The 25,028-nt window shown below is 40.6% G+C and overlaps 1 protein-coding gene across 3 annotated transcripts in view; it reads left to right on the top strand.

Annotated features, from left to right (window-relative positions):
- Positions 1 to 25,028, top strand: part of KLHL14 (kelch like family member 14) — a 116,348-nt gene that overhangs the window by 14,061 nt on the left and 77,259 nt on the right. For all 3 annotated transcript variants that reach the window (XM_061598027.1, XM_061598017.1, XM_061598009.1), the window contains exon 3: positions 16,961 to 17,082. In XM_061598027.1, the coding sequence (XP_061454011.1) occupies positions 16,961 to 17,082 (122 nt within the window). The remainder of the gene's footprint in view (positions 1 to 16,960; positions 17,083 to 25,028) is intronic.

Here is a 25,028-nt window from a genome sequence, read left to right as displayed (position 1 = left end):
ATTGGGCATAAATGAATTGAAGGGGGACTGATTTGGGTGGAGTGCAAATTAAGAATTTATCCAGGGTGATTTGGATGGGAAATTGGCTGGCTTGCCTTCTTTGACATTTAATTTCTGAATTTGCATCCATACATATAAATTGACATATGAAATGGTTATGCAGATATGTGTCTATGGGCCTGTGCCCCAGATCCTTTAAATAACTAGCAATGCTGCTGGTGCAGACCTTACTTCCAGTAGTTTTTGACTTTGTAGGGCTTCTTAAACAGCAGTTTTTTTCTATATATTTTGAGGGGTTTCTCTGAGCTGTAAGGGCACACTTGAATGCTCTCCCTTTTCCGTTTTACCACCCTGTTCATCTGCATACAGCATACATAATTTTACATTTATACTTGCAGATTTCCATACCGCAAAGCCAACCAGCTTTGAAACAGGTGGCCTGGAGGCCTGCTGTTTAAAGGGGGGGGGAGTAAAAACAAGCCATCCAAATATAAACCAACCACTAAGCACAAGCAAATCCTTTGGTATACCTTAGTTACAGAGCAATCCAACTGCTGGGAAGCCAGGGGAGGGGGAGCGGTGGAGGAGGAGCCAGCAAAAAGCTCCACAAGATCCTCCTCCCACTCAGGAGCCACTGACTCGGCTGAACACTGGCTCTCTTGGGGGCCACGTGCACGAGCTGGCCAGAAAGCACCACTCTGGCAAACAGGCCTCCTGGGAGTAAGTACTCCCCATAGGCCTGAATGGAAAATAAATTAAATTGTTTTACTCAAGGGGGATTGGGACCTGGGAGAGGGGTCTGAACACAAGAAGGATCACATGTAAGTCCCCCCCACGGCTCCTCCCCCACCCTGTTTTTGGGCATGCCTCCATCTGCCAGGCTGGATGTCCCTGGCAGACCCCCGGCAGCGCTGGGAAGCTCCCAGCAGAGCCACATCTCCGCTGCGGTGGAGGGCTGCTGCTGGCAGATCTGCAGCATCCAACTTATCCCACCCTAGAAGAAGGGTGAGTTGGATTGGGCTCTTAGCTGTTTAGTTCCCTACCAGTATCTCTTATTACTGAATCCATAACACTCTGCATCAAATACATGATCCTATGCCAAACACATTCATTTGAAGACTGCTTTTCTGTGTAAAGGAACTATGTGAGACATCTGCCTTTTGAGGTCAAATATTATTATGTCATAAGTCAAGTAGTAGTATACCGCCTATTATGGGATGAAACTGGGGGATGATATGGCAAGCTATCACAAGCATTGTGACATGGCTCTCACATCTAGGAAATACATCACTAGTCTTATCTACTGAACTTACCTGGATAATCTCATACTTTTTATATTCTCTATAGGAGGTCTGCACAGATCTCTCTCCACCAACTAGATCAAAGAACATGGAGTTTTATTTATTTTATCTGTGAATCTGAACTGCATCCCATATATCTTCCAGAGGAACTCAGAGCTACAGCATATGTGGGATCATCCAGTTTTATCCTCACAAAAACCTCTGATTGAGATATAGTGAGATTGCTCCAAGATCAACCACTGAGCTTAATGAATGGGTGAGCAGGATTTGAACCTAGGTCCAAGTTCAGTATTCTATCTGTACTCTATCTCCCGCAGCTTCTCCCCAAACATCCAGTGCCCTTTGGCAACAGTCCCTGGGGGATATCTGCAGAAAGCCATACACAGGAGAACAAGCAGTTATGGCAGCATAATAAATCCCTAACCTCAAAATAGCACAGCAGTTTATGATTGGCAAAATCCATGCAGAGTGAGATATCCCTTCAATATACAATCAATATGCAAATAAATAGAGGGAGCGCTCCATACAGATGCTATCAGCTGTTTAATAAATATTAATATTCACTGTCACTGGTTCTTAAAGCCAGGAGTTATTTTAAAGAACAAAGAGTATTGGGTTTGCAGCCGAGTTAATTGTTACCCTGGAACATTTTCAGGAAGATCATGTCTCCCAATATTCCTAGAAGCATATATCTTTTACTGTGTCATTGGAAGGCACTGATTTAGCTCAGATAAACTCTGCCAAGATTAACAGAAACTGACTCATCAAGGGAAGGTTGGAGAAAGCAATGGGTGAGACAGCAGACTTTTTAAAAAAACAGCATTATGAGAAGCCTCGGAGGAGAAAGGATAACCAGCCATAACCAAGGAAAAAAACATTACTTTTAGGATTCCTATGAGACTTTGATAAACTTAAGAAGGGATTTGGGGTGCAATGTATGCAGTGTTTGGATAGAGCAAATTAAGGAGATAAATCAGGACTGCATAATTTCTGATCAAGTACCAGCCAGCTCCATTCATTTAGCCAGTTCCTTTCACACTGTAAATGAAACACCTGGGGAGGAAAGAAGTGTTTGTGTTTTTTAAGACACAGCTGTCCATGATGTCAGACCTCAGACACTATGATCAAAGACTGCCATTTTGTTTTCTCCAAGACACTATGTTGTTGATTTTCTGTACAAATCTGAAGTAATAGTGAAATGGTAGTCTCAGCAAGAGTCTGAATAACAGGAGAAATCAGAACTTGTAGATCCAGGTCACAAGGCAATTTTTAAATATTAATCTGCCTAAAAAGAAAATCTACAGCAGACAACATGCAAAAAAAATAGTTAAATGCTTAGCACTGTAAATAGGGTTACTATAATGCATTCTTCCTTCCCAAGTGATACTTAAGAGGGCATAGCCTGAAGGCATATGATGCAGTCACCTTGCTGAAGGTAAGCAGTTTTGGATCTGCATAGTTCCTGGATGTAGGAGACTGTCTGGGAGGCCCATTTATGCCGCATGAAGTTTCTTGATGGAAGAAAGGTGGAATTTATAAATGAAATGAATAATAAATAACACATTAAGGGGCTAAAAGACACTGCAAATCAATGGAAGGGCTACTTTTGTGGGTTGGCATTTTTACCATCAACCAGCCCTTGATTCTGTATGAAGTTCTGTCCCCTCCTGGAACCCAGAGTGTATCACATCTGCCAGAAGTCAGAAGAGACTGCCCTACTACACCAACACCAACTTATCCTTCATAATATTATGCCTTTCAGTTGTAACTTTAGGAACCAATCCTAGCTAAAATATATAATAAAGAAAATATAATATTATAAATAATATAATAAATAAAATGTGTCCCATTCTATGTCAGTGATGTACATTTTTCTAAGTCTAGCTAGACATAAGCCCTCTTCCGGCATTCCATTTATGTGATTGCAATTATGTGGAGTGGGAGTGTGGTGCAATGTTTGTTGGCCCCTTCTCTGCCATCACATCCTTCTCAGCTGTGCGCCCCCAGTCCATGCACTGGGAAATGGAAATGGACTGCCTTCAAGTCGATTCCGACTTATGGTGACCCTGTGAATAGGGTTTTTATGGTAAGCAGTATTTAGAGGGGGTTTACCATTGCCTCCCTCTGAGGCTAGTCCTCCCCACCTGGCTAGGGCCTGCTCAGCTTGCCACAGCTGCATAAGCCAGCCCCTTCCTTGTCTGCAACTGGGGCAATTGGGCTCCTTGGGACTATGCAGCTTGCCCACGGCTGCACAGGTGGCAGGGCACATAACCCCTGAGCCACTCACTGTGGGGGTGATCTTTAGCTGGCCCTTGACACCCAGGAGACACAAGTGGGGATTTGAACTCACAGACTTTGGACTCCCAGCCATGCTCTCCTCCCCACTGTGGGGCACGTTTAATAAAGAGCCTGCTCTATGTGCATAGGCTCTCCTCTCCCCGTGTCATGGATCTCTGATTGCACTACACATCGGTTCCACATTGGGGGGAGGGGAGTCTGTATGTGTAGAGCAATTCTCCCTCTACAAATGTGCCCCTCAGTGTGTTTGTGTGGGGGTGGGGGAGCAGGCACAGCTCCACTATCCACCTCCATGCAATTCTGAACTGAATGCCCAGATAGGGCTGGAGTTATATACACTCTTCTATGTCTAGAATGGTGATTTCCAAATAAAGTATTATGAAAGCTTTGTGAATAGATCACCATGCTGCATGCAGTGAATCCTAAATGTAGTGCAATACAGTAGGCCCATGGGAGCCAAGAAAATGAAATTGACTTTGGTATTTATGTGAGAGATTCTTTCTAAAGGTTCCACAAATTAAATATGGTTAGCTATTTGTGATGTCCCACAGTAAACAAACAAACAAGCATCTATTTATGTCTTGTTCCAACAAAGTATTTAATGATAAATATAGATTATGTAAGAGAGATGTAGAAGAATGGCTACAAATTTTCTGTTGGCCTAAGGAATAAGCTGGTGACTTGGATGACAGTGAAGGAAAGACCTGTTTGATGGTTCTTCCCCCTCAAAAAATGTTAATGACAAACATAAGGGTACTAACCCCCAGGTCTGAAAGAGTAAGGTTCCAGATCATATTTATAAGGAAACCTCACTAAGGAAATTGGTTTTATAATGATTTTATTGTTCTATTGTTTTTATGTGCACTGCTTAGAAATGCAAATGATTAAGCAGTATATAAATGTTTTAAATAAAAATAAATTTCTAGGGATGATTTGACTGGAAAAATAGTCAGTGTGTGAAGGGCTATGCAAGGCTTCACCATTCCTCTGCACAGAATTGCAGTCTCCTGAGGCTGTTTTTGTTTTACTACAAACACAAATGTTGGTGCTTTGTTAAATACTTCTATATAATCTAAAGGAGGTATATAGCAAGATAAAAAGAAAACATCTCCAAATGTTGCAAAAGCACTTAGGATCCAATTAGTGACTTAAAAAGGATAATGTGATCAAATCAATAAGTGAAAACAGTTACTTTGACCTGGGCATTTCATGTTCATAAAAGAGTAATGATAAAATGTGAAGTGGCTACCAAGGAGAAGATTGGGCATACTGAATGAAGAAATAAATTTAAGATGCAACACAATAACTTTTACAGTAGAAACAAAAGAGGAAAGTACACTGATATGCCAATATAAAAAAAATTGGCAAGAATTGAGAACAGTTTATCCATTTAATCAGGGATGAGGAGCCTTTATGGCTTGGTGGGCCAGATCCTTATCTGTCCCCACCCTGCAGGCCAACTTTGGCAAGTGGGCAGGACAACCTACTTGTCAGTCATCTGAATCATTATAACTATAACTAGCTGGTTGTCAGGTACTGAGGAACTGCTTTGCCAGCCGTATGCTTAGCGCTTGGGAAGCACTGAGCACAGGACTTGCAAAGCAATTTGTACAGTGCCTCCCGAAACCCCAGCAACCACCAGGTGTTTGGGAAGTGCTGCAAAAAGCACTTTGCAAGCCCTTTGCTCAGCAATTCCCAGGCCCTGACCATAGAGCTGGCAAAGCTGCTTTCTGCAGGGATTGGCTGCATGATTGAGTTTCCCACAGGTAACTCAGTTGTGCAGCCAATCTAACTGTGTCTCTATCTGCCCTACACCTATGCCGCATATGACATCAGGTGTTGGACAGGTGGGTGTGGTTTTGGGGGGAAACAGCCTCATTGGTCAAACTTACTGTGCATGTTCATTGCTGGGGCATGGGCTGGAGGTTCCCCTGCTCTGATTTAAACCATTGAGCTACCTTGAAGAGCAAGGCTTGAGTGGTTAAATATATTTTGTAAATTTGGGTGAAGTTCTGATTCATGGGAAAAACTTTCATAAGAACTGCACTGAGGTACTATATCACTTGCACACTTGTTTTTGTTTGTTGTGATGGTGAAGGCTCTTTGCTCAGTTTAGTTGCTACCTTATGTAGCAAATTTCCAGGCTACGTTAGAAAATGTTGTCAATAGTCTCTGCATATCACAAATGTTATTCGTGTCAGACCTATTAGCTTCTTCCCCTTTTCTTGTCCTCCACTGTGTCTGTGATAAATAGAGATGCTCTAAAAGGTGATGTTAGCTTTGCACTCAAAAGTTTGGGTAAGATTTCTTAAAAAGTCATGATGATAATTAAACCAGTTTATCTTTATTGTTTGACTGTATTCCAGAACAACTGGATTTAAAGACAAAAATATTATGATTATCCTTTCAGACTAATGCAGGCCATTGATTTCTCCAACTCAGGCCTTTATTTTTGTTTCAGTCCCAAAGCTGGTATAAGTTTTAGAAAAATGCCCTGCCTTTAACTCTTTGGTGATGGGGAATTAACCATGTTCAAAAGTTAAAGAGCTGGTTCATGGTTCACACTATTGCTTTCATGAGCATGCTCCTGTTGGGCTCTTTGTCAATGTGGAGATGGCACTCATGTAAGACAGTGGCTGCAGCACAAGAGTAGTTTCTCCTGCTGGCTTCACCACAAGAGTAGTTTCTCCTCCATGGCTTCTCCTGCTGCCATGATGGCAGTGGCACTGTTTTAAGTCACTGCTATCACAGAAGTAGTTGCAGCTACTCATACAGCACACCGTTAGGGGTATTAGGTCTTACAAGCAAGGCTTCCACATGAGCATGTCCTGACTGAGAGACTAATGACAGCCCCACATTATGATCCCATCATGATCGCCCTGGGGGCTTCCATCATGTTTCCAAAGACACACATTATTTTTTTTTATTTTCTTTTTATTTTGGTAAGGTTTACACTTCAGTGTTCAATATTGCCTTTAATTTGTCTGTTGTTAGAATCCTCACCTAAACGTCCAGTTGAAATAACTTAGCCTCAGGCTTGTTGAGAAAACCAAAACCATAAAACATTTTAGCAGAACTGGATGGAAATTCCAAGCATCAATTAGTGGGATTTCTTTTCTAAGCAGAACTGCCAGCTCTATACTTTGTCATCTGTACATAGACTGTCTTCTTTCTCTTCTAGATCTCACTTTATCTCCGTTTTGTTTCATTAATCCCAACCCTTCCTTACAAGTTCTTCACATGACAATTGAACAAAGAAGCCAACTGACACAAAACATATTGAGCAGTTCTTCAAATTGTGTGAAACAAATACTTATGTTAAGTTGATTAATTTGTGTAGTTTATTCCAGCTGGAGAATGTGGATATGTTTAATGTAGAATTCAAGAGCCCCAATCTCTGGGCCATTTCACACATTACACAGAGGCAAACACAGTTTTGCCAACAACTGTACACTGAACAGGGGCCACAGCTGATTATGGATCCCAAACACATATACCTATATTAGGTACATGTTTGTGACATGCATATTTTACATTTTAAGGGTGCACATAAAACATCTTCACTGTACACCTAAAATATAATAGCCAGGTTCACATGTCATGCTAAATCAAACTTTGGCTTAGTACAAGTGTGTGGGCTCTTGGAGAGGAGCTTGAGCCACTTTGTTCCTCCCCAGTCCTTTTTTGCTTTCACAACGAGATTTGGTTTAGCATGTCATCCAAATCCAGGCTTGTAGTTAAGCTCTCCTCAGATTAAAAACAAGCTCCCACCAAAGTTTGTTCTTGGTTATAATTCAAGGTTAGTCTGAAGAGAGCTTAACCACAAGCCTGGGTTCAGACAACATGCTAAGCCCAAGCCATGGCTTAGCATGGTGTAGCAGCAAAATACGGGGGGGGGGGGAAGAGAAGTCCACACATTCACATGATCTCGCAAAACCAAGGTTTGGCTATAGTGCTATAGTTCACCATACCTTGGCAACATCTAAGTTAGGCTACTGTAATGCATTATGCATAGTACACCTATGAAAAGTGTTTGGAAACATCAGATGGTTCAGAACATGCCAGATTAGTAACTGCTGTATTGGACATGAATGAGGGACTCTTGTGCTGTTATTGAAAGAACTCCACTAGCATCTAATTAGTTTGTGGGTACAGTTTAAAATGGAGGTTTTGACCTAAAAAGGCACACACATCTTACCCTAAGGACCATTTTCTGCAGTTTAAACCCAGCCCATGTGTTAAGGTCTTCAGCTGAAGTCCTAACTAATCCAGGTCTCTCCATCTTTGGAAGTTAGGTGAATGACTACCAGGGTTAGGGTCTTCTCTGTTACGATGCCCTACAGCTGAAGAAGGCCTTCCTTAAAAATAATATTTACTCAAGATGTCGGGATTTAACTGTAGATAGCTTTTAATAATGCTGCCTATTCTGCTGATTTCTGATGTTTGTTTATTATTTGATTATATGTGCTGGACTATGAACTGGGAGCCCAGAGTTTGAATCCCCACATAGCCATAAAGCTCACTTGGTGACCTTGGGCTAGTCACTGCCGCTCAGCCTCAGAGGAAGGCAATGGTAAACCACCTCTGAATACCGCTTACCATGAAAACCCTATTCATAGGGTCGCCATAAGTCGGAATTGAGTTGAAGGCAATCCATTTCGTTTTTTCTTCCTCCCAGCAGGAGCCCAGGGCGGGAAAATTGATTTTTAATTATCTCAGAATATTTTTTTTTAATTTTATGTGTAAGCCACTTTGGATATATTCAATAGAAAAAATAGATTTAAAACCTTTAAATACATAACAATGAGAAGGGTATGTGATAATTTCCATGTTTATAGAGAAGGAACTATGAATAATGACTGTTTAAATTATGCTAACAGCCCAATTCTAAGCATGCTTACTTGGAAAAGGTACCCATTGATTTTAATGAGTTTTATTTCCAAGTATGCTTATGATTGTATTAGGGGCCAAACATGTGCAAAAGTAGGCTTCTGCATGCTTCTTTCAATGAATAGGAATTCCAGGCACAAATTCCATGCTGGATGCACAATTCCCCAGTCCAGCATTTGTGCTTGTGTAGAATTCTCAGATAAGCTGAAAATCACACTAGTTAGGTTTTGTGCAGTGGAAGCCGAGGACTGGATTTAGGGTTTTGTTGTTCTTTTTACCGTGATTTTAGAGTTATTTTTATTATTCCAATTTTAATAAAAATCCCAGGTAGATCAGATTTATTTTATTTAGAGTATTTGTTATCTGACCAGAACCCCCAGGTCACAATAAAAGTAGCCAGCTTTTTTGCAGCAGCTATTGAGTGTTGAAAAGCAATGATTAAACAATTCTCTTTTTAAATTTAATATTTTAATTTTATTGTTTTAATATGCAGTAAGAGGGTATCTCACAAGAGTGATTATGTTTAATGCTTCTTTTAAGTACTGTTGTGCATTTGTGTATTTGTACATGTTCAGTTTGGTCTATGACCGTAAATAAAAAATCAGTCAATCAACCCTCCACCTTTCTCTCTTCTCTGCTGAACAGGTGACTGGCACAATTTGCAGCTTTTATTAGAGGGCTACACATGCACAGCCCTGGGTCCTACATGTTCACATTGTTTGATTGGGACTCAAGTTTACATTGCCTGTTACCACACTTTGGTAATTCACATCAAAGTATTACCAGTCATCCTGCACCTCAAACAAGTAAACTTTTACTATTGTTTCTTCATAGTGCTATGAGGCTTGAAGAGGATTATTTAAAGTGAAATGCTAAAACTAATAAAAAAATTGAAATAAGCTTCTTTATTGGCCAACCTTCAAATGGTTTTCAGAATTTTAAAGTACAAGTGAAGTTGATTGTGATAGAAATAGAACATGTAACATAAGGGGGCTGGAATAAACAATTTACTCTCTCATTAAGGATGACCATGCTTAGGTGCCTCATGGCTTAATGTTGCTCACTCTTTTTTTATGTGTTCAGCCATCTTTAACGCAAATTAAAGAATGGTTTATTCTACTTTCTCTTAGAGATTGGGTAGAATGAAGCGCTGTTGAAATTTTCATATATCATACTTGAGTCTGATGGTAGTTCATGCTGACAGTGACTGTGAGACTGATTCTGATTTAACAATATGTACATGCTACGGACCACAGTATGTGTCTGATACAGCGTTATCACTGCAGGATGCCAGTTTTCTTGTTGCTGACCTACTTGGTGTTAGTGGAGTTAGCCTGATTTAAGGGTCATCAAAGTGATCCCAAAATTTACATTTATTGGCTTTGTTACTGCCTGCCAGCTATTTAATGTCTAATTTCTTTTTTTAAGCAGGTAATAACTATTTACTATAAGAGGCAGTCTTGGCATGATGGCCAAATATAAATTGGCAAAGAAACTAACACCAAGTTGCCTTTCTAGATTCATGTATGAATGCGCATAAGCAGCAAGCACCTTCCTGGTAATTGCTGTTGCTTTTTGTAAATGAAATGAGATTTTTCCCTTACTATTACATACTGTTTGATGACCAACCTGCAGCACAAACATCCCAAGCAGTGATAGTTCCAAACATTATCTCAGCACAGCTTAGAAGAAGAATCTGAGCAGATATGTAATGCTTGCATCCAGTGGTGGTTGGTGGCCGCTGGATCTGGTGGGGCTGCTAGGAGGTCACAGGGGCTTGGCTAGTGAAAGGTCACAGGGATGTGGCAAAGTTGTTCTGGTTGTCTCCTCATCCTTTTCCTTTGCAAAGATACCATGGACACTTAAGCACTGCATTTTTACAAATAGTTAGCATCCAGCTAACCTTACTTATGTTCAGAAGGGGTCCTTGCTATCACAGTTGCCTCTCTGCTGGGAGAAAAGTTGTGTGGGCCCCATATGTTCTGATTCTCCCTCTGTCCCCCTCCTTTGCAAAGAAACAGTGGATGCTTAAACATTAGTTTTTTTAATACTTAGCACCTAAGTGTCTTACCATGGTTCAGAAGGGGGCACTGCTGTCACAGTTTCTAATATGGGTTGATGCCACAATAACTGTACATCACTCAGAAGTAAGCCCCACTGAATTCCCGGGGGATTGCTCTCTGATAAGTATGTACAGGATTGCAGTCTGAATTGGTTAATCTTAAAGGTGCCACTTAACGACTGTTAAAAAGGACCCCATAAATTTCCAGACCTACAGGAAAAGATTATTCCTCTCCCCCATCTTACTCACTTTTTATGTCTTTTTCCAGAATGTGCAATAGGGTGGAGGGATATTAAGTAGACTAGGACCTGTGAGGCCAGGGATTAAATCAGACATGAAACTCACTGTGTGACCTTGAGCTAGTCACTATCAGTCTAACCTACCTCACAAAGTTGCTGAGGTAACATGGGGGAAAGGAGACCCATGAGTGCCACCTTCGGATCCTTGGAGGAAAGGTGGAATGGATATAAACGTAATACTAATAAATAAGGGATAATCAAAATACAAATCTCCAACCTGCCTGCCACCAGGTTTTGAACCATTAATAAACGCTAACCTAAAAATCAAAGAAAAAAATCTGGAACACAACCAGGATATTCAGGCCTACAAATATTGGACTTTACATGTAGGTCCTCAGCATGTCCAATCTGCTGGGACAAGCTTTCCTGGGGAGGGTATGCCAGCACAGTGCAATTCATGCACACATACAACATGCAGGCTCTGCACACTCATCTGAGTTCTCATCTGAACCATCCTCTACACCAGCCTTTCCCAACCAGTGTGCCTTCAGATGTTGTTGGACCACAATTCCCATCTTTCCTGACCATTGGCAATGCTGGCAGAGGCTGATGGGAGTTGTGGTCCAACAACACCTGGAGGCACACTGGTTGGGAAAGGCTGCTCTACACCATCCTGCTTTTTGTAAATAGCATTTTAAATTTGTCAAAGTGTTTTATAGTCTTTTTAATATCACCACAACCCTGTAAAGTAGATCATAGTGCAATTTTAGCAAACGACAGGAACAGTACTAGTATCTTAAAAACGAACACATTTATTATGGCACAAGCTTTAGGAACTAAAGTCCACTTCATTCTTGATAATCTCTGAAAGTTTATGGAACTTGTGCTAGCCTCTAAAATGCTACTTGACTTGAATTTCATTTCTGCTGTAAGGCATGGCTAGTTGTCTACCCCTATGATTGAAAGGATACCAGAGTAATGTACCTAACATCACACAATAAGCCAATGACAAAGAAGAGGATTTTTAAGTTAGGTCTCCAAATCTTCTGGTGTGTTTGTTTTTTAAAGGTATAAAGACAAGGAGGCTCTTGCCAATCAGCTACTGAGAAGGAACATGTGCAGACAGTGTTCTACCCAATCAAAGCTGCAGCCTAAGGGGTTTAACTATTAGCACTCCTCCTTGCAAACCACAGCCTCCTCTCACAAACTTTAGCAGGGGAGGCATGATTAAGAACTATGAGCCTCAGAAATAAATGGCATGAACATCCACAGAGTGCACCTGTGTCACCAATGAGGAACCTCTGTTTGTATTTAATAAGGTGATTCTATTATTTAATAAGGTGAGTACATTATAAGATGTACTCTTTTGTTTAATTACATCTTATAATTGCCATAATTAGAGTGCGTGTGCACGTGCATGCGTGTGCACACACAGCATTTTTAAATGTAAAGAGAAACAAGAATGCAAAACTTTCATACTTCTCTCAAACCCACACCCACACACATTTATAGCTGCAGTTCCAAAATTAAGTACAACACGCTGGCACACAGAGCATGTTTAAATCTAAAGAAAGACAGGAATTCAAAACCTCAATTTTTCTCCCAAACCTAAAGTCACACACTTTTATGGTATCTAAAGAAAAAAAATTCTACATTTCCAATAATGCACGTGTTGAAAGTTGTGACACACACAGAAGCCACCCGCCATTTCTTCTCCCAATCCTCCCCATTCCCCAAAATAAATGCAGATTAGTAAGTAAAAAATTTATATGTATTGCAGAAAGTGACGCACACTGTGTCCACTACTACTCTCTCTTAACAAATAATCACAACAAGCTGCTTAAACTAGCAACTTCACCTGACTCTTGGCTAGCTGCAAAGAATGTGCTTTGAGCTGTTTGGAGGTGTGGCCTTCATGGAAACAGCTCTGCGCATGCTCAGAAGGCAGGGAGGTCTGCTCTTCAAGTAGCCCTGTGTCATCCTATACAGAGGCTGGAACTGCCCTCATAACAAGAGGATGGAGAGGGAACCTGTAGAACTGGGGCTGAAAAGCAGAGTTGGCACCTGGCATAATTGGCCCCTTGGGCACCAGCCTGCCCTGTTCCTGCAGCATCATACCCCCCAACACTGTCTCATGATGTAGGTGGTTTGGGGCTTAATTAGGCCCACCTGTTCCACCTACCTCCCATGTCAATTTGTGCACTGTGCACACATGCCTACCATCGCCCAAGATGGCGGTGGGGGCATCAACTCCTTAGAGACCTATGTGCTGCAATCTTGGGTGATGGCAGGTATGTGGGCACAGTGACACAGGAGGTAGGTGGGATGTGCAGGCTTCTTTAAGCCTGTGCCACCTGTATTGTTTGTTTGTGTTTCCTTGGAGTTTCCGGTCTGTGATCCACGGCAGTGTCAGGTTGCTGGGTCCCGCAACTTGATGTTGGTGCAGATCACGGAGCAGGAGCTCCACCCTCCCAGCCTAAGGAGGGAGCCTTCTGGACTGTAGGGGCCCTTGGTCAGGGCCTCACCTGGCCCCTTGCTGGCGCCAAGGCTGCTGATAATACTAGCACTAAAATTTTACATTGATTTTGTGCTCAGGAATACATGGGAGGGACATGTTTGCCATCTTTTGGATTAGGATTGGCTGAGTGGTGCAGAGACCTGATTGGCCAGAGAACAGTAGATTGACAGAAATGTTTGCAGAGCTTCTCAGAGTTCAAATAGAAGTATGAAATATGTGTGGGACAGGAAAGAATGTCTGACTTTTGAAATTTGGGGGGGGGATTTTTTTTTTTTTAAAATTGACATTCCCCTTGGGATGGAGTTAGCCCTAGTGGACCATCCTCTACTACTTGCATCAATATGAAGCAGGCATTACAGCCCCAAAGGTTCTTTAACTTGGATTAAAATCTGAGCCAGAGATTAATTTAAATCTTCATTCGCTTCTTCCACCCATCCACATCCACACCTACAAGACTCCTCCCGCTGCCTTACCTTTGTTGTTGTTTTGGTGGTGGCGGCAGCAGCAGCATGTGAAGTAAGGGAGTGGCCTCTCTCTCCTTCCTTCACTAATGACTGGCATGCTGCTATATCTGTGTGCCAGAGGCAAGGAATGCTCAGAAATGTCATTTCCCATGTCAGTAGTGCTGGGAAAACCACATTCTTCAGTGCATCTGGCCTCAGCCTTAAGCAGCATGCCAGAGCTTAGAGAGGGGAAGAGAGAGCTCCCACCCTTCCCCTGCCATCACTGTTGCCACTAGAGCAACAACAAAGACAAGTGTGCGAGAGGAGGCTGGTGGAGAGACAGAAGGGGGGGGTAAAGGATCTTATTTTGTTGCACTCCAAAATAGCTGCAGGATTGGGTTTGAGAGAACTGAGATATTTTCAGAGTTTGGGAGAAACCATTTTTGTTTTTTAGAGCCCCATTCTGACTAGGAGGAATTTGCCATCATTAGTCATAAGTGGGGATGTAAAAAGGCATCGTTTTCCATTCCATCCTGTATTCGTTGCATGCAGCACTGTTTCTGTTCTGCTGCAGTTCATCTTCCACCAACAATCCTGTTATTCATCTTGCTGTTCATGTTGGCAAAATTACATAACTTACATAATTATGTAAGTTACATTGTCATTTCGTTATTCAACCCCTTTCATTTCATTGCAAAGGAAATGCAATACAAATGGGGGAGAGTAATAAATTACATATCATTTGTGGACAGAAAGTGACAATAACAGTAAAAACCAGTATTTGCTGGACTGATTTCTGTTCCAGACATGGAAAGAATAAGCTAACACCCATTTCTGTTTTCATCAGAATTCTCCAACATCCCTAGTCACAAGTAGCACAGGCAGCAGTGATATGTAGCAAACCTGAACAAGAGCCAGAGGTTCAGTGGGCTTAGTTTTGGCATAAAGTCTGGGCTGTACCTTCTACATTGTGCTGCTGTCTGCCTCTGACTTTGTAGATTAGACGTAAAGCCACTGCAAAGCACAAGTTGTGGAGCAGCTTATATTCTGTTATACACATTGGAACAGCATTGAACTGTGGTGTACTTGCCAGCAACAGCCCTCTCTGCATGTGTCATTATAAAGAGTTAATTAATCATGTGAAGGTGGGAGCACTGGGGACAAGCATGCTGACTCTGGCACACACCCCATCATTGTTCTCAGTGCCCTCCAACTTGGGGAGGCACCTCACATATTTTAGAGCCCTGGAAAATGAAGAGTTCTAATATGTATAAGGAGGTTATCCTCCAGCTCATAGAAAGAAGGTGATCTGAAAAGCCACAGCAGGTAAACAGCTAGTACACATGTGAAATACACCCCCATGGGCACCTTTTGTATGTTTCTAAGGGCATCTTGATAAATGAAACACTCTTAAGAGTACAGTCCTATATTACCAGGTAAGCGCATATAGGATTGCAGCCTTAATTTGCTTTAGTTGTAACCCGTAGGGTGCAATCCTGTACACACTTACTGTACTTAGGAGTAAGTCCCATTAAATTCAGTGGTGCTTACTTCTGAATATACTTGATAGGATTTCACCTTTAATGACTTAGTTGAAGGCTGTACAGAGAGAATTCCAATGTTATCTGAGTTTAGTTTGCATGGATGTTTTAGGTAAGGTGCCATGCTAATGTAAATTAGACAGATACTCCTTCTAGGTAATGTAAATAATAATAATAAATTAATATTAATAATAATTAATAATAAATAAACAGCATGTGGAATCAGTGATAAGACTCCCTCTACTGGAGTGCTTTTTTATTAACAAGGGTATCTCTTTGTCAGAAGTGTTGTCCCCTTTTTTAATATACCTAAATGATTCAGTAATAATTCAAACTGGTTAATAGAAAAAAGCCCTGTTTTGTTTTCCAGAACCATTGGTTAATGCAATAAAGAATACAGGCTAACTCCACTAAAACCAAGTAGGTCAGCAACAAGAAAACTGGCATCCTGCAGTAATACTCTGTATCAGACACATACTGTGGTCCATAGCATGTACATATAGTTAAAATTTCACACCACAGTGGAATGAATTGCCTTACCATGGTTCCCTATTTAGAATTTTATCACTTTCCAGGCTTGTGTAACTGATAGATGTTCAATTATATGTAAAGTGACTATTAAAGCATCAGTACTCATCTAGGGGTCTAGGTCTCCTCTCCCCTCTTCTCTTGAAATTGTGTTAAAGCCATTAGTGTTACAAAGAAACGTGCATTCATCAGGTATAGCGATGGAGGCCAGGGTGCATATTACAGCTTTTACTGCATATGAGACGTTGCAGTCCTGTTCTTAAGAACTGCCAGGCAGATTGGGAATCACGGTCACGGTTAATAGCAGCGAATTGCCAGCTCTTGATGGGTGGGTAGTCACTCTTTTCAGTGGCTGCCCCCTGGGGGAGAAGGTAGAAAAACAGAGGGAGGGAATTAGAGTGACTTTGCACACTTGAGCAGGTTCATGCCGCTGTATCAGTGGCAAGCATTGGCAGGGCTCCACTCTGGGGAGGCTCACAACAACATCACAGTCTCATTTTACCAATTGGTGTTGCTATAGCCAGTGGTGCTCAGAGGGAGAGCAGAGAAAGAAGGGGCTGTGAAGGGGAAGGAGAGAATGTAGGGCTAAATTAAACAAAAAGGTGTTTTGTAAGTAAGTTAGTTCAGCCTATACCTTTTAGCAAAGTGCTACTAATCATGCAGAAGTATTGGAGTTTAAGTTTTAGTTTGTGATTAAATAGTTGGTTCATAATCTCTCTGCATAACCTTAATTTTTTCAAGGTTCTTTGGGTATAGAATAGCTTATAATGATTTTGACTAATACATTTTTGACATGCAACTTTAATGTTTAACCTTAGTACAACTCCAGAGCATTTCATGTGTATTCAGCTGTAAAGAGTGATGATTTAAAGGGATACTATGAGAAAAAGGTTATTCTAGAATAAACCTTTAACAAATTGCATAATGGAAATGTATTATTCCACAAGTAGAGGGCTATGCAGCATTTCTGATTATTTTTTCTGCTCTATTCAAAAAGTTGTTGAGACGTGATAGGGAAAAGAAACAAACAAAAAAGAAATAGAAAACTGCGAGCATTGCTGTCATGATTATGATTTTGTTACTACTAAAAATATTCTCCAATAACATGGTTATTCATCTTCTCACTTCTTTTGGGTGAAGAATTCGCTCCAACAAGAAAATGCTTTTGTTGGTTGGTGGACTGCCCCCTGGACCTGATCGGCTACCCAGCAATTTGGTTCAGTATTACGATGATGAAAAGAAGACATGGAAAATACTGACAAGTAAGCAGTTTATTTTATGTTGAGTTACTTTGATGAATTTTAAAACATGTTTAATCAGATTAGACACTTTATTGATTTGCTTCCCTACAGAGATTTGTTTATATATTACTGAGGTTTCACAATGGGAGAATAAATTGAGATTGTAGAAGTTATTTACAACAGAATAAGCCTAAATTAAAACTGGCTTAAAATCATTTCAGTTGTTTTCAGTACAAACTTCTTAAACTTTCTTAAATAATCCTCCCTCCTCCTCTAGATACCCTTGCATTTTAATACAGTATAATATACTATGGACACAATCCAGCCAGTTGAACACAAGTGCCCCTGATTTCAATTGGACAGAAAAGCATGTACCTAGATCACTCACATTGAAACTGATGAGACGTGGAAGTTCCTAACTTTCTAACTGGATTGTATCCGATTAATATTGTACTTTAGAAGTCATGGCACACTCTTGTCATAGAGGTCCTCCCCATTTTTCCACAGCTCTTACTGAAACAGCTAGATATCAGTGGTATGTGTCAGCTTCAGTAAACTGTGTTGGCAAGCTTTCTATCCAGATTTGTCACCTTCTTTCTTAAAGGGCAATTGTGTTTTACAACAAGCATTTTGTCTTAAAGCTTTGAGCTTTGGAACTTATTGTTATATTGGTTACGATTTCCAGTCTAACTTGGTCATAGAATTAAATAATAGTTTTTCCCCCTGGTGCAGTAGGCTGCGTATGTACTGGTCCCCTTGTGGGTCGACTAGCTGCACTGGTCAATAAAACTACATTTTTTAACTGTCAAAATTGCCTAAAGCTGTTCAGATAAAATTATAAATGAGCAATTTTGATCCATAAATCAAAGCCATACTTTAAAAGCTGGACAACTTGTGAAACTTAGATTTTCTAACAGAAATGCTCTTTCCATGGCAGCCTGATCCTAAGAGAGCACTTTATCTGCAGTAGTGTAAACAGAAACGGGGGGGGGGGGGAGGTACCACACAGGGAACAGCACCAGTGCAACAGCAACAACTGTTGCTAGTGCACAAAGGTACTAATTATTCCAATGACACCTTAGTGACCGTTTCATTAATTCTATGTGTATTTCCTCAGTATCTTAGAAAATTCTATCATTTTTATCTATATTCACAGCCTTTCCATAGAATAATAATAACAGAAAAAACCTAAGACAGTGATTTAATGCAGCTTGGTTTTTTGGTTAGAAATATTGCCGAACATGACTCAAGTCTCATGTTTAGTTCCAAACTGCAGCATTCGACACAGTTGGGTATGTGTATATAAATTATATATATTCATTTCTATTTTTATGCTTCTCTTTTTAGAAGCAAAGAAGGGCAGAGACAATATATTTTGGCAGGTGCAGCTTCTCGTACAGTTAACAATTGCATCTCCAAAAATACCGTTCTATACAACTATTATCCTCCTTTGTATGTGATTATACTTCTCCCTCATTCCCTTTCTCTTTCTTTAAAAAGAACACAAAAAGTAAAATAGTTTTGGTGCCTCTTGTAAGGCCCATCTTAGGGTGAGGTGCAATTCACTTGCTGGCCCGAACCCTATGATTGAAGGCCAGTGAGCAAGAACATTTCTGGGCTCAGTGTTCTGCCAAAAATGAAATGGATGCCAGCTAACAATTGCAACAAGATTCCCTGTATATGCTGGATTTCCAGATTATGTTGTATAAGAATAACTACAAAAAGAAAGGTAGCATAGGCTTCAGATGTATAGTAATTGCTCTGTTAGACAGGCTGCACCACAAATTGAACTTCATCTGTAAAAAGAAAGTATATTCAAGTACATATATAGTACTTAGTATGTATAGAATAGCATAGCATGTTTACATTGGCAGATCTTTTTTTTTAAAAAGCAAATTATATAGAGGAAAATACTAGTCTGAAAAAACAGTTTTGTCAGACAGAAGCATGTGCTTCTGCGATTGATTGTGCAGTAGAATTGTTCTCAGGCAGGAGCAAATGAAAGAGAATTCACTGTGGAATATGTACATCAGGATTCTCACTTGTGATGCAGCATGAAATAAAATATTTATCAAATGCATACTTACCGCTTTAAAGATATGGCTATCACTTTTAATTCTGTGGTGGCAGACAATATAGGAAAACTATTTTGGTACTACCAAACTGGTGGCTCCCAGAACCACACAATTGTTGCTTTTCCTATATAAGCCACATGAGGAATTATAACTAACTTTCCACTCTTGGGGGGTGGGAGGGAAAGGGAATAGCACTGAGTGTGCACAAACAAAAGGAAAATAAAACACTAAACCAGAATATTGCTCTGACTGATCTTTAGCAAACCTTAATCTTATGGTCATCTTTGACACTGGTGTTGGCTGCAGGATGAGGGACAAAGAAATCTTGGCAAAATTCAATTTTTAAGTGCTCTTGACCAAGGTAGGCTGTGATTGACAAGTGAATAGCTGGTTAGAGAGATTATGCATAGCCTGGAAAATGCGGTTAACACCATTTTGGAAGTTGGGAGATTGGGCTGCCACAGCATTAATTACTGCACTCTAATCTTTTTGCAGCTTGTATATTGGAAGGGAGATAAGATCTCTCTGCTTGGATATTATTATTATAATTACTATATTTATTGCCCACCCTTCACCAGTAGGTCCCAGGGCAGGTTACAAAAATTTAAAATACAGTATTAAAAACAATTAAAACACATTACATTTACAGGGACAGGAACATACATAATGAAAGGCTGGAAAACTTGGATAATCAATTTTTTAAATGATTTTTTTTCAAATTTGCACTAGAAAGACTCTTTGGGTCACAGTAAATAGCCCAGTTCAATAACACTAAAAAGCAGGAGAAAAACATAAAAAGTGGGCAAAGAAAAACACAGTAAATTTTTTTAAACCCCAAATAAATACACTGACAACCCTAACAGATGGTGTTTGCTCATGACATCCATAGACATCAATGGGAAGAGTATACTCTGGTGATGAGATTTTCACCACATGAAAAGGTTCCTGACTAAAACTATTGTTCAGAGCTTTAGGGCCAGTTCTAAGGTTACTTTTGCAACTATATCACCATAAACAATGTTAATGTATGCAGAATATGCCACCATGGAGGGTGCAGATTGTGGAGCACTTTTGGAATGATTTTGACCATAGAGATGCATTGAGGCCTCCAATAGCCATGCCTCCTGAAAGACATCTGCAGTGTCTCTTTCAGATCACTTTCAGTGTCATTGTGGCAAGCAAGTGGCCACATACATTCCGAGACAAACTAATTTCCTGGCAGGTGGATTGCTGTTGCTTATTGGGATGAAGAGGAGGTGAGGAGTGCAAATGCATAGAATCCAGTGCAGTTGCTGGTGTGTTTGCATCAAGCTTACCTCCCTGCCACTTCGTTCCTCTCTGTCCTGGTAAAGCAATAGCAATGCACCTGCCAGAAAGCTTGCAGAGTGGCTGTGTTGCACCAGATAAGTTGGTTCTAAAGGCATATCCTTATCTTTGAGGTCCCCATTGTGGCACTTGTAGGTGCCATGATCATCCAAACACACCTGTTGGTGTCCACCGTGGCCCCCTGCCACTCTTGCTTTTTATTCTTATTCCTTAGAATGTTTCTGGGCCCCAAGTGGGCCCGGAAACATTCTTCATAGGAAAGGAAAGAAAGAGTTTAGGACAATTGGAGGACAGTGATTTGCTTTCCTTCAAAACTGTTTAAGAGGTTTTGCCACTGCCTGGTAAGTTTGAGAATGGGGGGGGGGCGACAGAGGAGTGGTGTTTCCTGGATGTTTTGCTTTTGAGTGTGTGTGTGTGTGTGTGTTTGACCAGCTTTTTTGTTATTTTGTTGTAAGGCATTGCTTGCCTTTTGCTTGCTTGTTATAGCGTGTGCATTGTCTGTTTTATTACTTGTTTTTTTGAGTGTGTGGAGCATGTTCCCCCCCCCCATGTTTTGGTTCTCTTCGGGGTGTGTAGGCATTTTGCCTGTTTGAGCATCACAAGTTTTTCTTCTGTGAACTGGGTATTTTGTGGTTCCTGTGAAAGTTTCATAGATTCCCAAATGTGCTGTCTGGGACCAAAAAGACTGGGGACTCTTGCTTTATCTGGATATCTGTAGAATTGGACAGGAGCATGAGAAAGAGACCACAAGCATAAATGGATTGATGGTTTAATGTTCTAATGTCCCATCCAGAGCCGAAAGAATGAGGCTGGAGTGTGTGTGCAAGTAAATCTCGTTTTATTAGAGTAATGGATACATCAAAGGCATTGCGCTTCATAGGAAACCCTACGCTAACTCACTAGAGTCCCTAACTATACTCTAGACATGCTCTGCAGCGTGTGAAGGAAGTTGACTCAACGACCCCCCACTGGGAGCGGCAGGCTTGAATAGGAAATGTTTTCGAACGTAATCTCTGACTCCTTCGTAATTCCTGTCTTTGCCCTGTCCGTTTCTCGCGGCGACGGGAACGAGGAGACGGGACGCGCATCCAACAGCTCATCTGAAGACACCTGCTCCCGAGCAACGGGCTCGAGGTCAGGGGGCGGTGCCACACTGGAATCCTCCTGGGAACTGCTTGTTAAAGGAGGAGCTGGCACTGACTCTGAAGCTTCCCCCCACAAGTCCTCTGCATCAACTGGGGGCGGTGCGCTCGGCTCCTTGGAAAGGGCGTTACTCGTGGGAACTGGCTGGAGAGCAGGCTGCCCCCCTCCCGCGCGATCCTGCTCAGACACAACAACCCCCAACTCTGCTTCTTCTGGCTGCGGAGGTGCCTGAAACTCATGCCTCCCCCCTTCCTGTCCCTTCTGAGTTGGCTGTAGCGCAACATCTAATAAGACAATGGAAAAATGTTGGAACAGTACCTTAGTAAAATGAGGATTATGTATGAAATATATAAAATGAAAACATGGATCGACTTCCGGGAAGGGTGACTTAGCCTGTGCCTGCTTTTGAGACGGGCTCCTGCCTCAAAAGAAGCTTATTCAGATATATCAGTCAGGTTTTTTTTTTTTTTTTGACTGATTAAACTTCTCCCGGGTAGGGAGAAACGAAGAGATTAACCTCAAAGCCTATTTTTGTTGGGACGACCAGATCTCATTAATTTATGGGACGAGGTCCAGCCGACGAAGGTGGGACGGATTTTCAACAACAAGCTCTATCTGATAAAGCGAACGTTCATCTTATCTTCTAAGAGAGAACGCACTAACAGGCAAGCACCCTTCTTTCTATATTTTTCTTTTACTTGACTTAAATTGTTGCTGTTTAAAAGAGATTTGCCAGATTGATCGGTTTTTGACATCTCACTGGGGAGCCATAACTTCTCTCTGCTACTCACTAATTAATAGCTTATCTCTGTTTTTGTTGCAAAAAGCTGTCCTGGATTTGCATTCTAAAGATATACACAGAAGAGGGATTTCTATTCCAGATTTTTATTTTGAAGAATATTATATTGTCTGAGACTACTCTCTTTTTGGTCTATTTTATTTTGACGAATCTGTTTCCTGACGACCGCCATTAATTGTTTCGATCCTGGGAACTGCATTTTGTTTACTTAAGCATGGAGAGATAAGGCTGTCTGCTCTGTTTATACTGTGATGTCACCAAGTTTGGAGTATTAACCCAATTGTTGCTGAAATAAGAAGTGGTTTTCCTATATTTTTCTTTTAAAATGGCAATTAAGAAAGTGGCTGAGAATCTGGAAATAACTATGTTTCAGAAAATAATGGATGAGATTGAGATAACGAAACAAAACCTGCGACAGGGTTGTAAGGAGCTGAAAATTGAATTGAGTAAAATGAAGCAGGAGATTAAAGATATAGGGGTCCCTGTGAGAGAGGTGACCCTGGAAGGGGTCCCTGTGAGAGAGGAGACCCCGGAGATTGGAACAAACGTGGAACAGGAAAAAGATTTGGAGTCTATGGACTTTAGAAACAAAATCTATTGTTTGGAGACACAGGAGATTAAAGACATAGGGGTCCTTGTGAGAGAGGAGACCCTGGAGACTGGAACAGGGGTCCCTGTGAGAGAGGAGACCCTGGAGACTGGAACAGGGGTCCCTGTGAGAGAGGAGATCCCGGAGATTGGAACAAACGTGGAACAGGAACAAGATTTGGAGTCTATGGACTTTAGAAATAAAATCTATTGTTTGGAACTCAATGTTATCTCTGAAGAAATTAATGAAGATTCTAGAGATAAAGTTATCAATGGCATGGATAATCTTCTGGACTGGAATGATGTGATGGAGCCCAATATAGAGAAAATCTATGGAATTAACTGCAGCCATGTGACAATGGAAAAACTTTTAAGAGATGACCCAGTGTATTTTGAAAAAAAGAACAGAGATATGATTTTACAGCAGTATTTCAGCAACCTATTCAGAATGGATGGCAAGAAAATATTTGGGATAGAGGTAATTCCCATCAGACTCTTACTATATGACTATGGCTTTGACAGCAAGATTATTATGGAATACTGATAATGGAAGATTGGATATTGAAATTACTGGACTTAACAAGACTACTGAAGATGGAAGATGGAAAATGGAACTAATAGGGATAATAGAACAATGGCTACTGAAATTACTGAACCTAACAGATTCTGATGTGATGGATTAATTGAAATGTTTATTTTGACTATGGTTATGACAATAAGATTATCATAATTAGTAATGAGATGGATTAATCGATATGCTTATCTGGAAAAAAAAATTGATAGATATATTTCTTAAAGAATTGAAACCTCTCTTTGACTTTTTGTGGAAAGAATAAAGTAATGTTTATGAGATTTGATGATTAAGTAAGATAACTACTGGAGGAAAGTGATTTTATAATATGACTTAAGAGACAGGATTGTTATATATTATAGACTTATAACTGATTTGATCTTTGACAAATGGGAAGTCAATATTTTACTCTTTATTTTTTATTTTTGTTTTTTTTTTCTTTTTTTTTTTTGTTTAACTATTTTTGATTTTGTTTTTTGTCTTTGAATGTTTTATGATTTCGTCTTGTATGTTTTATGAAAATCTGAATAAAAATTATTGAAAAAAAAAAAAAATGAAAACATGGATCTTGTAGACTTAGTCAAATAATCAATCAGATTAAATGTCTGAGATTTGGGGTGGATGGGAAGATGCTTCCTTACCATATCTTTTACTTCTAAGTGAAAAAGTAATATTTGGTTGTTGATTTATTTCATATAATAGGTAAATAAATTGTAGATCCTGATCTCCATAAGAACTAGCATAGTCAGAATTATGAAGAAAGCTGCAGGCTTAGTGTTGCTATTTTGTCCAGTAACTCTAAATAAAAGTTCTTGTTTTGCCCTGTTTGATTTTTAGAATATATGTTGGCCAAGATTATTGCTGTCTTTTACACTTAACATTGGCTATACAAAGTCACTCAAGTATTTATATTAATAGAAACAACTGCAATTATCTTTGAAGTCTATACATACACACATAGGAAGCTGCGAGATAGAGTCAGGCCATTAGTCCATTTATCTCAGTATTGTCTTCTGTGACTAACAGTGGTTCTCTAGGAGAGTGGTTCCCAACCTGGGGACCGGGACCCCCAGGGGGGACGCAAAGTAATCCAGAGGGGGCCGCAAACAGTAAAGAAATGAATTTTTTTAAAGTCTTCACTCCCTGGACACTGTCTGCTTTCCATTGCTGCTGCAGATGACACCTCGCCCTTGCTTCAAATGAGAGGGGAGGACTTTTGCTGAAGCGCCAGAGCTTCTTTCAGGTGCATCAAAGGCAGGCATCTGCCTATAAAATACATGGCAGATGCCGAAGGAGTCTGAGGGTGGAGCCACCAGGAAGAAGAGGGGATTACTATCACTGATTCCTGTCTCCTTGCACTGCCGCTACTGGCAACACCCTTGCTTAGAATGAGAGGAGAGGGCTTTTTGTGAAGCAAAAAGAAGCAAGGCTGCATCCCCCTTCCTTCCTGGCAGCCAGCCTGCCT

The sequence above is a fragment of the Rhineura floridana genome, chromosome 1 (genome assembly GCF_030035675.1).
Source record: "Rhineura floridana isolate rRhiFlo1 chromosome 1, rRhiFlo1.hap2, whole genome shotgun sequence".
Taxonomy (NCBI): Eukaryota; Metazoa; Chordata; class Lepidosauria; order Squamata; family Rhineuridae; genus Rhineura; species Rhineura floridana.
This window is presented reverse-complemented; position numbering and strand designations above follow the sequence as displayed.